At 41.1% G+C, this 12,649-nt stretch overlaps 1 protein-coding gene across 8 annotated transcripts in view; it reads left to right on the top strand.

Moving 5' to 3' along the window:
* The window catches only part of LOC109474288 (poly(rC)-binding protein 3-like), a 65,358-nt gene extending 53,358 nt beyond the window's left edge, over positions 1 to 12,000 (top strand). For 3 of the 8 annotated variants that reach the window (XM_019774564.1, XM_019774566.1, XM_019774565.1), the window contains exons 5-13: positions 1,214 to 1,342; positions 1,554 to 1,682; positions 3,763 to 3,858; positions 4,402 to 4,443; positions 5,227 to 5,296; positions 6,420 to 6,508; positions 7,217 to 7,266; positions 7,629 to 7,748; positions 8,819 to 12,000. In XM_019774564.1, the coding sequence (XP_019630123.1) occupies positions 1,214 to 1,342; positions 1,554 to 1,682; positions 3,763 to 3,858; positions 4,402 to 4,443; positions 5,227 to 5,296; positions 6,420 to 6,508; positions 7,217 to 7,266; positions 7,629 to 7,748; positions 8,819 to 9,110 (1,017 nt within the window). In that variant the 3' untranslated portion in view covers positions 9,111 to 12,000. The remainder of the gene's footprint in view (positions 1 to 1,213; positions 1,343 to 1,553; positions 1,683 to 3,762; positions 3,859 to 4,401; positions 4,444 to 5,226; positions 5,297 to 6,419; positions 6,509 to 7,216; positions 7,267 to 7,628; positions 7,749 to 8,818) is intronic. The other 5 variants (XM_019774567.1, XM_019774571.1, XM_019774570.1 and 2 more) reach the window with 5 other exon arrangements.
* Positions 12,001 to 12,649: the final 649 nt, after the last annotated feature.

Genomic DNA, 12,649 nt, shown 5'->3' with positions numbered 1-12,649 from the left:
TCACAATATATGCCATGGCAGTTAAATTTCCTTGTTCTTGGTGTTGCCACCTTCATTTTTCTTGCATCAGTTTTGGGGTTCTCTGAGGATGTCATCCATATAATCAAATCAACATGGCCTAAACCCAAAAACTAAGATTCACAGAGAATCTATACAACATGCTAGTAATTTGTGTTTCTAGAAGAAGCTGTTGTCATTGTTAGCATGAAGAATCCGTAACTGATTTTGCCATTACTTAGCACAGCACTTGTGACAGCCATTGTGTTTTGTGGTTAATTTTCCGATGCCATGCTAGTTTATTAGATAGATATAGATCTGCTTACCGTAAAATATAATGTAATCTGAAAACCAGCATACACAAATACTCTCCCAGCAGAGGTTTGTCCTGTTTGGGGCTTTTTAGATGTTTTAGGCCAGGATAGGCCAGATATGCAAAGGCTGACAAAAGAGAAAACACCTAAAAAAACAGGCCTAATGTCTTCTTGGAGAGAATTTTAAAATCATTTGTATAACTGTCATGCTAGTTTCTTGATATGGCACTACTGGAATGATTTTGACATTTGTGATAAGAAACTGTTCTATCAAAGAAACATCAAGAGTTTCCAATGAAAGAACCCGATTGTCAAGTCTCGCTGGCGGCATTGTCTGTGAATAAATAATGGATGAATTATGCTTCAAACAGCCTTTTAACCTTGAATAACCTTGTGGGCTTTACTGCGGTTTGAAGGGCAGAAGTGCTAAAATACACACTCTCGTACAAGGGCAGATCCATAAAAGTACAATAGATAGCCTGTAGAGTTTTTAAAGAATATGGTGCCCCCTCTTACTTCTATTGGTTTTGCGGTGCAAGTTTATTACAAATTGGTAAGGAATTTTTTACCTGCAGTGTTTTTTTATTGCTCTGTTTGAAATGGTGATACCAGCATTGGTGCAGGCAAGATTGGAAATAATCTGTATCAGATAAATTTTACCTGCAGTGCTCAGAATTTAGGCAGTATGGGTCATACAAAAACTGTTCAAACCATGCAAGTTGTTTTTTTTTATACCTAAAGTATAGGTGCACATTTACACCCAGTACATGGAGCAGTGCAGGTTAGGTGCAGATAGACATCAGAAATACCTGCACAGCTCCAGTTTTTCCTGCACTAACCTGCATATGCAAGTGGTATTTCGAGATCTGTGGGTGAATGCTATATTTTCCCATTGCTCCCAGGACATGAAGGCAGCCCACGTGAACAGTTCTGTTCCTGTTCCACCAGTCACATTGCGACTGATCGTTCCCGCAAGTCAGTGTGGATCGCTGATCGGGAAAGGGGGATCCAAGATTAAAGAGATCCGAGAGGTTTGTGATCCAGGCTTTTATATGATCTACATTTATATCCGTAAAGCAGGAGTAGAGTTTGAGTTGTGTATGAGATCTACATTTACATTGTACCTTTCTGACGTTGTACCTTTTTAATCAATGAAGATGTAGTACCATATGACTTGCCAAAAGAATTGTAATGCTGTATAGTCAAATGAAAGACACAAGTGAATGTTTTCCTTTGCTGCAGGTGACAGGGGCATCTATCCAGGTAGCTGGGGATATGCTGCCCAACTCCACAGAGAGAGCAGTCACTGTCTCAGGCACTCCTGATGCCATCTCACAGTGTGTCTACCACATATGTTGTGTCATGCTAGAGGTATGTACTATTGCACCCAGGTAGCCCGACTTTTGTTCATACCTGGGCACTGGTGCAGGTAACATTGGAAATAGTGTTTGTGAAGTTTAGACATCCAGGTAATGAGATAAACAAGAAAATTGTTACTCAAGCAACTGGATAGGTTTTGGTAACTGTCAGACGTTTCAAGTAGTAGCATCCACTACTTTCCGTCAGTGACTGAAAAAAAAAGGAGAAGTCATGGAAGAAACTTGTTACATTATTCTTCACATAATTCAAAGCTGAAATGTAAAAAAAGATTACAAAAGCTTCTGTTCAGATTGATTATTTGTAAGATAAAGGTTTCATTTGATGTAAGGCCATTGTGGTTTTTGATCTACGTTTGAGCTCAAGAAAATCTTCTGACTAGTGTGCAACATCAGTTAGTAACTCCCACAGGTAAAGTATATCTGTCAAAACCTACTTTAATTTGTCCCTAATTCTGATAAATGTATAAAGACAATACATTTCTTGTCACCATTTGTAGAAAGATGAGATCCATAAAAGCCCCTTTGGGACTTCTTAGGTCTTTTATTCCCGATCCCATCCTGTAGGCTCATATTTTTCAAGGCAGAAAAGACAATAGATTGTCACAGTCATAATCTATTATGTCCCCAACAACCTACATAGTTATTGAACCATAAAAGTGTCATTAATACCTGCTCACAAGTTTGAGTCTACCTGAGGAAGTTGCGTATGGATGAAACAGGTTCACCTGGGGTTCACCTGCCGAGAGAGCTCTGACAGTAAAATGTTTCTACCAATCAGCCGCCCTTATTGATTCGGACAGGGGGAAAATAAATGACATATAAGGGTGCGGAGGGGTCGTAGGATTGATCCGCGGAAGGCCAGCGTCTGACAGCGAAATCCCGAGAATAATGCCTTCTCCTTAACGTAGTTTGACCTGTGGAATGCACACATCAGCCATTTTTATAGCTCCCTCATCTTGCAATATGGCCCAAATCATTACTTCTCACCACTATTTTCACAGTTGCGGTGGGATGGGGGATACGATATTGCATGCAGAATGTAATTTCAGCTCAGCGGTGTTGCCTTAGTGACCGCGCGGTGTCGTGTGAAGGAAATAGGGGGCAGGGGTTTAGTGAAAACAGATACGCTGGGATTTAGGCTGTATTGGAAAACGGCTATGAAATATTATTTTACATCGTCAAATTACGTGAGGGTTGGAAATTTAGTCCACATTGGTAAACCCTTGGATGATTAGTTTGCGAAGCCACCGTTTTATCTCTATAAAAAGTATGTCAAGCGCCATATATTGTGTATTGCTTAGATGTCAATATACATTCATACCTTCAAGCACTATTGCCAAATGTCTGCGTAATAAAGTTTATCAAAGGGTGCCACACCGCTGGAGCTATTGTCTGCATTATCGACTTGATAATGAATCAATGGGAGTTCCAGGTCAAAAGGAAATTGCAGCGTTGGATTTGTCTCCAAGCTAAGTTAGGATAAAGGCCTGCATTTCCCTACGGTGTATTAACACAGATAGAAACAAATGTGATGTGCGAAGTCTACCACAGACACGCTGACTATGGAAAGGTATTCAATAATAATCTATCAATGAGAATCACAACTTTGCTAACTTAGAATTTCTGGCACTTATGTCGATTCCAGACAAGTTTGGAAGAGATCATGGTATCTTCAGACAGACCATATTTCATGGCAGAGACTTTTGACACACTCCCAAACAAAATTTGCTGATAATTGTGAAGCCTTGTTGGCAGACTAGACAGTGGGTCTGCTAGGATAAAGCCCAGAGGAGATCAACTCATTTTTTTTTAAATATTCAAAGCTGTCTTGTTATTGTAGTGAGGAGAAGACACTGCTTTTTTTTCAGATAATGTTAAAATTGACCCTGGGAGTACGTGTGACCCGGGGTGCTTGGCTGAAAGGCGAAGCCACATTGCAAGTTACTAGCTTTCGAAAAACTGATTTTGCTTGAGTAACTGTTTGTTGGCATATCTTATTACATGTACCTGAATGTCCATATATCCTTAACAGATATAATAAGAGACATTTTTTCTTGTTGTGTGTTTTCCAGTCTCCTCCCAAAGGTGCCACTATCCCATACAAGCCCAGACCGGCCAGTGGAACCAGCACCTCGGGCCCTGTGGTCTTCGCAGGGGGTCAGGTAAATGTACGAATCCTTTCCTGTCACTTTGTGCATGAGGGCATGTCAGTTTGGTCTGTGGAAAACCAAGCATCCAGCAACCAGTAGACGTAGGAGAGGTGTAGTCTCTATTCTGGTCATCCTCAATCCCAAACAATAAAACTCACATAACACCGTAATTATGGATGGCTTTTCTGTCACACAAAAGTACAAACAAACTCCCTAATGAGATTTAGAAACCCCCTTCCCTATAGAAGATTTGAGTGCAAAAAAGTAATTTTTTAAAATGCAGTAAAAAAGTGTGATTTTTCTGTTTGAAATGTGATAAAAATGACTTCCTCCCAATCCCCTCCCCACTTCAATTGCCCCCATTTTGCCCAGAAACCAACCAACCTTGACCAAATAAAAAAAAAACAATCATAACCTGATAACCCTTCTTTGCAACCTCTCCCAACCTTCATTCATTCATTCCCTCATGCACCCAGACTTGCCTTTCCTGAATCTCCAAAATTCCCCCCACCCCCCAAACCCTGGTGGTGAATCTCAATCGGTATTTGCCGTTTATTCCAGGCCTACACAATACAGGGTCAATACGCCATCCCTAACAATGATGTAAGTCACCCACTCTTCTCATGTCACTTTTGTACTCTCATCCGAGCATGCAGTTTTTTTTTTACAATGATCAGTGGTGTCTGCCCGTGATGGTGGTAGAACGTAGTACATTGCATGCTAATCTTTTTCTTATTACGGCCTTTTTTTTTACACTGTTGTGGATCGTTTTTTGAAAAGTGTACAGTAGCAGTTTGAGGTAGGTAGACTCGGTCACTTCTCGTAGATTCTTGTCCTTTCCATATCTGTGCTTCTCCCTCAGCCGCGACCTTTGACCTGGTGTTCCGCCATGAAGCAAAGGAAAGAGAAAGAGAAAAAAAGCACCCGAATTTCGAGTTAAAATTCGCTCAAATAACTTCAGAGTGTGAACTCATCCAGACTGGCTTAGAGAAGCAGATGCAACATGGATACTTAAATTTTGGATGCTTAAATTTGTAATTGAAATACGTTCTGTCCTGTAATCAGGTACACAGCTTCTAAACAATTGGAACTTATGAGGAAGGCTAATTTGCTTATGTAAAGTAAGCGTCATATGACTGAATGAAGAGAAAGTGTGAAATTGCCGGTAATAAGGAATGATACATTAGGATTTGTTTAAGAGATGTAGAATCTGCTTCTCTAGTTGCCCTCCTGTCTGACTGTCAAAGGTGAGTCGACGTCTCTGATTGGCTGTTTAGTTTGGCACACTATGGTGGATGATAAGGTTAAAGGTCACGCAGCCACCCCCCTGAGCATGTCCCGGGCTGCAGTGCTGACCCCCCACGTTTGTGCGTTTGTGTGTTCCAGCTCACCAAGCTCCATCAGTTGGCCCTGCAGCAAACCCCCTACATCACCCCTGGAACGACCCTCCCTGCTGGTATGTACCTCCCAGCATGCTCTCTGTTTACCCCACACCTAGCTCTGCACACTCCCAGCATGCCTCACTACTGGGACATTCTGTACTGGATAGCACTACTTTTTTCTACACTACCCTGTTCATGTCACTCCCACTGTGCCCAGCATGCTGTATTCCTTCTACAGGGAGACCACTTTGGTGTTAGGGAAGTGGATGAGTGTATCTGCACGAGGTAGTGTCCGCATGCAGTGGTGATGATACTGTAGTGTGTTGCACTTATCGTAGACTATTTGCATGCCGAGTGTTAAACAGACGTGCACGTGGAATTAAGATAACCGATGCTGTGTTAGGACGACCGTTTGAAACTGCAACCAAGCTCCCGGACCATTCTCCTCCCCCATTACTTCATTCATATGAACGTACATTAGCGTTGGTTCCATTTTTGTTACGTTTACCGAGATAACGACATTTCTGTTGCTAACGTGTCGATGTGTTTCCATCAGTGAGTGTTAATTGGACTTGTCCCAATGTCACCTTGGTTCTGTTGTAATCATGAACATCAGTGCAGCCTGAGCTTGCAGTAAATTAACATCTGCTTGGTTAATTGTCTTGAAGCATTAGACATAGGATTTCCCTTAACAGGGTAACAGTCCTTGCCTTTCAGCACCTGGCTTAGGTAGCATGTGCATTCTTGGTTTTAAAAATTCAGATACATGGGTCTTTGTTTCATGGTTAGTATCTGTTGAATAAAATATTACTTGTTGCAAGTGTACTAACCTACATTATAGAAAATACAAAGGTATGATTTTGCCATAATGTATTCAGTCTGTTTTGTTACGCTTTTGAGTAGACGCCCCTTTCATATGCTCTGGGAGATAAACTTTATATTTAAAAACATTGTCCATGATGAGAATACATTTCAGTACCAAGGACATGAATGGTCTTTGTGCAACATTTTTGATAGGATCTTTCTCCTTATGTGTACATGTAGTTGTGTTCTGATGTGTAAATGTGACCACATATGTGTTTTCACTGTACCACTCTGTACTTAGTTCATGCCATGTGCAAGAAAATTTAAAACCTATGATTATGGCATTAGCACTTTGGAGAATAATCCTTGACCTGTGTTTTTTCTTCCCAACAGCCCTTGCAACACAGTTTGGAGTGCAGACTGCGTCTCAGCCGGGTAACCCGTCCAGCCAGACCACACACGAGCTGACCATACCCAATGAGGTGGGGCTACTCTAAATCCTATTGTTGGTTAACAATATATTATAGGCCACACCAAGTAAATTTTATGGATGACGTCCGCACGCGCATTGATTTTGGCCTGTTCCTAGAAGAAAAACCAAGAAATTCCGCTTACTGTAACTATGACTAAAGAGTCACAACAGTGCCGCAAATCGTCAGATCGTGAAACCCGTAACGCCGAAAGCCTGTGCCTGGTTAAAAAAAAATGAAAACAAAAATGAAAAAAACAAAATGGCACTGAAAAAAATCCTGTCAATAGTTCCAAAACAGTGCCGTTTTTGGAACTATTAACAGACAGGATGGTCCTGTCAGCAGTGCAATATTTCTTATCTAGGCATCTTGTTTTTTAGGGCCCTTCTTGTTTTTTTTTTTTCCCTCTCGCATTAGATTTAGGGTCTCCAAAGGACGTCATCCATAAAATTTACTTGGTGTGGCCATATACAACAATACTTTACATTTGGGACAGCATGTAACACTATGTTGTAACAATACCTACGTATGTCGCAGTTGTTTTACGCTTGGGACTGCATTGTTACAGTAACACCTAGCTTCAATCACATTGAACAAGTAACACCTAGATCTAGTGCACAGTAAACCAGTCATATTGGCCCTGATGAACATGACAGACGGTCATTATTTAACAAGTGGTTGTGAATAAATATATTCATGTTTTTTTTTTTATCTCTACAGCTAATTGGTTGCATCATTGGAAAGGGAGGTTGCAAGATCAATGAAATCAGGTAAGGGATTGTTTTTGGTGGATGTACAGAATCTACCTTCGTAACTATGGAGGTCTACATGTATGTTGGAACCTAGCAATGCCTTTCTCCAGATCTTGTCGGCTAATACAAAAAAAAGTTCGCTAACAGTCAACATTGAAACATTATCAGTAACCACAACAGGCTCAAAGGTTTCTAATTCATTGCACTGTGACAGGGCCAAATTCTTGGATTTCCATGTGCATAAACAACATTTTGTACATGTTGTTTTGTACACTGACAATGACAAGTGAAGATGAACATTTCACAATAGAATGTGTGTGCAGTTTTGTACACTGACCATGACAATAACTTAAGATAAACATTTCATCTGTACAATCCAGGCAATTGTCAGGAGCGACCATAAAGATTGCGGGGATGCAGGAGGGCTCGACAGACCGGCAAGTGACGATCACGGGCACGCCCGAGTCCATCAGCACTGCACAGTTCTTCATCAACACCAGGTGGGCCTTCCCAGCATGCCCGGGTCCCTTCCCATCATGCTAGCCTGTTTCCCATGATACATTGCTGATTGCTCCTCCATGTTAGGTTCTCTCTTCCCACTCAGGTTCTTTTGTTTTGCCATTATGTTCCAAAAAACGGTCCTCTTACCAGAGAGATTTGGTATCATTTGGATGGCTGGGAGCTGATTTGAAGGCCATTGTTTAGACTCAGAGACATTTCAAAAACTGTATTTTGGTTTTCCATACATCACTTAGTTGGAAAGGTAAAAACACAGGTACAACACCTTCAAATGCAGAAAAAGTTGCCAACCTATTCAGAGAGGGAAGCAGACAACTTTAAAGCTCCAATTGTACTTAACTGAAAACAAGGCCTTAAAAAGCCATGTTGTGTGTAACCATCCAAATGATATGCAGAAGCAAAGGTAGGTAAAGTCTGTGGTAAGGCAAAAAAAACCCTTTCTTTTCCCCTTTATTTTTCTTACAACTGCATTTCTTTCTGTATGTACACCTATGAACCCTAGTACCCATTGAGTAAATGTAATTTGAAGAGGTATTATCACACTCCTGTGTGGGACAAGGTAAGCTGACTTTTACTCACAAATATTGCTGTCACCCTGTCCCTTTCTTCCTCTAATTTTATGTCTTATCAATGAGCCCTTCTCTCACAAAATAACCTACAAGTCTTTTTAGATTCTCCTGCTTTCTGACTGTCTATAATATATCCCTTTTTGTTGTATGATAAGTTGGTAATGAGGACGTTTATTGCTAACCTCGTAGGCTAGACGCTTTACTGATTTCTCCTGCTTTGTTTAGTATGACACCGTTCTGATATCGTCTTACATCCTGCTCCGATTAGAATAACCTCCTCATCATATGGCTACTTTTTAATCCCATCATGTGAATGTTAGCATCCCATTGCCATGACGACTGTTAGCATCCCTTGTTGCCATGACGACAATTACAATTCTTCCCCCTGTCACTCCCCATCCTTGTCCATCCTCTAACCCCATGCCTCTAACCCCGATCCTCCGTTTCCACCATCCTGCCCCCCTCCCCCATGTCTCTTACAGCTTAGAGCTGGCCAAACGCTTGACCCCCGACCTGACCACGCCCACCACCGCTCCCTCCTCTACGTTGAATCCCACTTCCCTGGGGGTGGGACAGGGTGGCACGCCCACCCCCCTGGCCGTCCCCCTGAGCAGTCTGATGTCGTTGAAACCAGTCCCGCTGCTCGGACTCGCACAAGCGGGCTTACTAGATGCGACCAGTAGATCGTCCTACACAGCAAAAGTGAAAAACGCAACGGGGACGGGGACCTCGGGGGCGAAGAAATCCGATCGCAATAAGTTTGCACCGTACTAGAGGGGCGTAGTAGTGTATGGGAGTCGTCTGGTCACAGGGCGCTACCGACAGTAACAGTGGACAACGCTCGTAGGTACTGGGTACCTAGCAACACGAACAATTCACCTGTAAAAGTCATTGCACAAAGCCTATATAATACTATCCCAGATATAACTCATGTACAAAGTCCAACGTGGTGCTGTCTCAAGTGCCATCGTCCTGCTTCTAAGCTAATAGTAGTAGTAGTAGGAATAGTAGTAGTCACAGTCACGTATTCTTGTATTCTTACAAACCATCAGCAGCCCACTAGATGTTTTGTGTCGTCACATTGTACAGATTCATCCCAGTCAGACGTACATACATAGCTGTAGTCAGTCACACACAGAACAAATATGTGTTCTCCAGTTGATTTTCACTACAGCAACTGTAGTGCGAAGCCGGTCCACTGTTGCTGTCAGCAGGGCCTGACACTGTGCACCTGTAAGGTGTACTAGACATGGAGGGCAGGGATAAAAAGGGTCGGTAGCAGGACAACGGATTACGCTCCAAACGTAACCATTGCTACCACCACAGTGCATGTGCCATACGCCAGCATGTATTCTCTAGACTTGTATGGATAACTCTAGGGCTAGTAGCCGACTGCGTAGGTTGCTAGTTTTCTACTTTTAAACTTCACATTCCTTGAGAAAAGTATATGGCTATATTGTGATTAAAGAAGATGAAAGACTGGCTGTAAATGTTAAGATGTGCAGGGTAACATTTTGTGATCATGATAAGAAGAAATTTTTGCATTTGTAGTGCACATATTAAAGTGATAGTAGCACAATGAGTGATATGCTGGTCTTGAACATGAAGCAATAAATTATTACCATTGGTAACAAAGTTAAATAATGTATACTTTACCTGTAATTAATGTATATCTCTAGGAATGTATTGTAAGTGGGACATTGATATGTAGAAGTAAGCATGAAGTTTGTTTTTGGACTGGAGGGGTGGTGAGGTCGGACTATAGTGGTGTGTACTTGGCTGTAAATACTATGATGCCTGTGCAGTGCATGAGTTATTGGTATGCCGTGTGTTACTCTGTTGTAGTACTAGACACCGATTATTGTGTTCTCACATAGAAACTTTCTCCTTTATTGTTGTTGGTATTCCGAGACTGCTACTACCCCTCTAGAGAACTACCTCTGCTGGCAATGTTGCTGTGAATTCTTGTGTTTTTTTTTATTTTATTCCTTCATCCATTCACTTCTAACAAGATGATGTTCTGTTGAAGATGTCCATTATATTGCCTGTGTACTGTAACCCTGTTCCTTAGACTGCATGGTAGTCTATCGTTAAACAGTTGTTCATGAGACAAGAGAGGTATCACTTGTAAGTCTCCAATATGGTGTAATTTCTGGTTTTTATAGGCTGAGAGAAGAGGTCAGCGGAATGGGAGGGCTAGTCCTGTGATTTCCCCATCATGCACTGGATTACCCATGATGCCCTGGGATTACCCATCATTCAATCTGTTTTATCCATCATGCATTGTGATCAAGAAGTAATGTTGGAATTAATAATAAGGAATGATCTGACCAAGATTTTGATTTTAGTGATTCAGAATCACTATTTTCTTTCTTTTAGCCAATTCTGTATCCTTGTATTTGTTTCAGAACTGCATATTTATCCTGCAGTGTTGTTTTGTAAACATTGTCGGCTTGCGACCATTAAATTATGGCCAGTGTAGTGAAGTCAACCTGATTGTTCATGGAATTTTCATGTGGGACCGACCGGCCATTTTGTTCTGATGAGTAAAACTGATATGTTTTATGTTGGTGAATGAGTATGTTGAGAAGAAAGAGGAACTGGAACTGGCAGGGCTGTTATACTCAAGGGTTGTATCTTCAGTAATAACAAAGTCTTTGCCATGAAAATGGACCTTCTTTCCTGACAAGGAAGTTTGAACCGAAAGGAGTGGAACGCTATGAGAAGTCTACCACATTAACTTTTACATGGACTACTTGATTCTTGCTTTGTACAGTCGAATGTGTTCCTCATTATTGTTATCATTGTGGAAAAAAAGACTGCTCTTATTGCTTGTACAGGCCAAAGCTATAAAAAGTAAGCTTGCATTTTACCTATCATTCCAGCTGGTATAAGATTCTGTGTGGTTGTTCTTTCTTCAGCAGCAGAAAACAGACATTTTTAGAACTTCATGTAACTCCTACAGAAACAAAGTGTTGTAAAGATATATACTGTACAATAGTTGTAGTAGTCATAGGATAGACAAAGTCACCAACATCATGGAGTAATATTTAAAGGGAGGTTCCTTTTTACGGGTTATTCAGTTGTTGACTTGCCAGGAAAGTCAGTTTATCACATTTGTTGAAACGTGAAACATCTTTTCTTTGATACCATGTTACCTCAAGAAGTGGTATATGGACTGTACCAAAGGTTGGAGTGGGGGGGGGGGTAGTTGAAAACTGTGCCACTGGATTTCTTTAAGTTGATCATACATATGTACATCAATAAAGAAAATGTTCAAGAGTTAATACAAGAATAAACCATTTAGTTTTGAAGGCAGTTGTGTGACAGCATTGAGTCAGAGAAAGTGAACAAGATATGTTGGTCTCTATGCCCACTGATGTGTATATTGTCCCTTATACATCATTGTACAAACCACCAACTTTCTACCTTTGTATTTTTTTTTCTTTTAATACCATTAAGTATTTTGTCTTCAACCAAGAGGTATGGAAGCAAGTTTGAATAAAAGGCAGTTCCCAATTGTATCTGAAGACTGTGATAATATACTATGAAATGTTGATAGGTAGTTTGTACCACTTTTCCCCTGTATTCTGCTGCTGAAGAAAGCGGCTGCCAAGGATGTCTATACTGGTGTCTGGGAATGACAATAAAAGCTGTAACAACAGTCCAACCTGCTGTCTTATTTTGAAAGAGTCCATGAGTGAAGGATGTGTGCTTGTCTTAATTGTGTGAGTATGAACTACTGTTACAAGTCTGTATGTGACATGCTACCAGCACCTGTGAACAGTCATCATTCAGGTTAGTACTGTAATTCAATGGCTGACAAAGCTCTAATAGCAAAGTAGTCAAGCCTGGGATATCCACCTGCTAATGTATTGGTAGTACTTCCACACTACATTCATCTTTAAATTTTGAAGAACAGTTAGTAGAATATTTAAAGAAGAGTCAATTAATTAGAATTATCCTTAATAGGTAGCAAGAAATCCTGTTCCCTTAGTCAAATTCCTCCCAAACCCGTCCAGATTCATTTCCGTTGCCAATTTAGGGAAACATGTAACACAGTTAACGTTACCAGTACAACCATGACAATCTCAGGCACTTGGTGTTGAAATCTTATCTCCAAGCAGATCCTAGGGTGGCAAAAGACAACAAAGGGTGGCGTATTGTACCCTCTCTGGCCAATGGATACTGCCTGGCCAATTTGATACTGTCTTTTGCCACCCTAGTATCTGCTTGGAGATAAGTTGAAATTTCCATGGATCAAAAGCGCCTCTAGCGGCCAAACAATCACTGCAGTAATACTGTCTTTTGCC

This window comes from Branchiostoma belcheri, unplaced genomic scaffold (genome assembly GCF_001625305.1).
Source record: "Branchiostoma belcheri isolate BF01 breed outbred unplaced genomic scaffold, Haploidv18h27 scaffold30, whole genome shotgun sequence".
Taxonomy (NCBI): Eukaryota; Metazoa; Chordata; class Leptocardii; order Amphioxiformes; family Branchiostomatidae; genus Branchiostoma; species Branchiostoma belcheri.
This window is presented reverse-complemented; position numbering and strand designations above follow the sequence as displayed.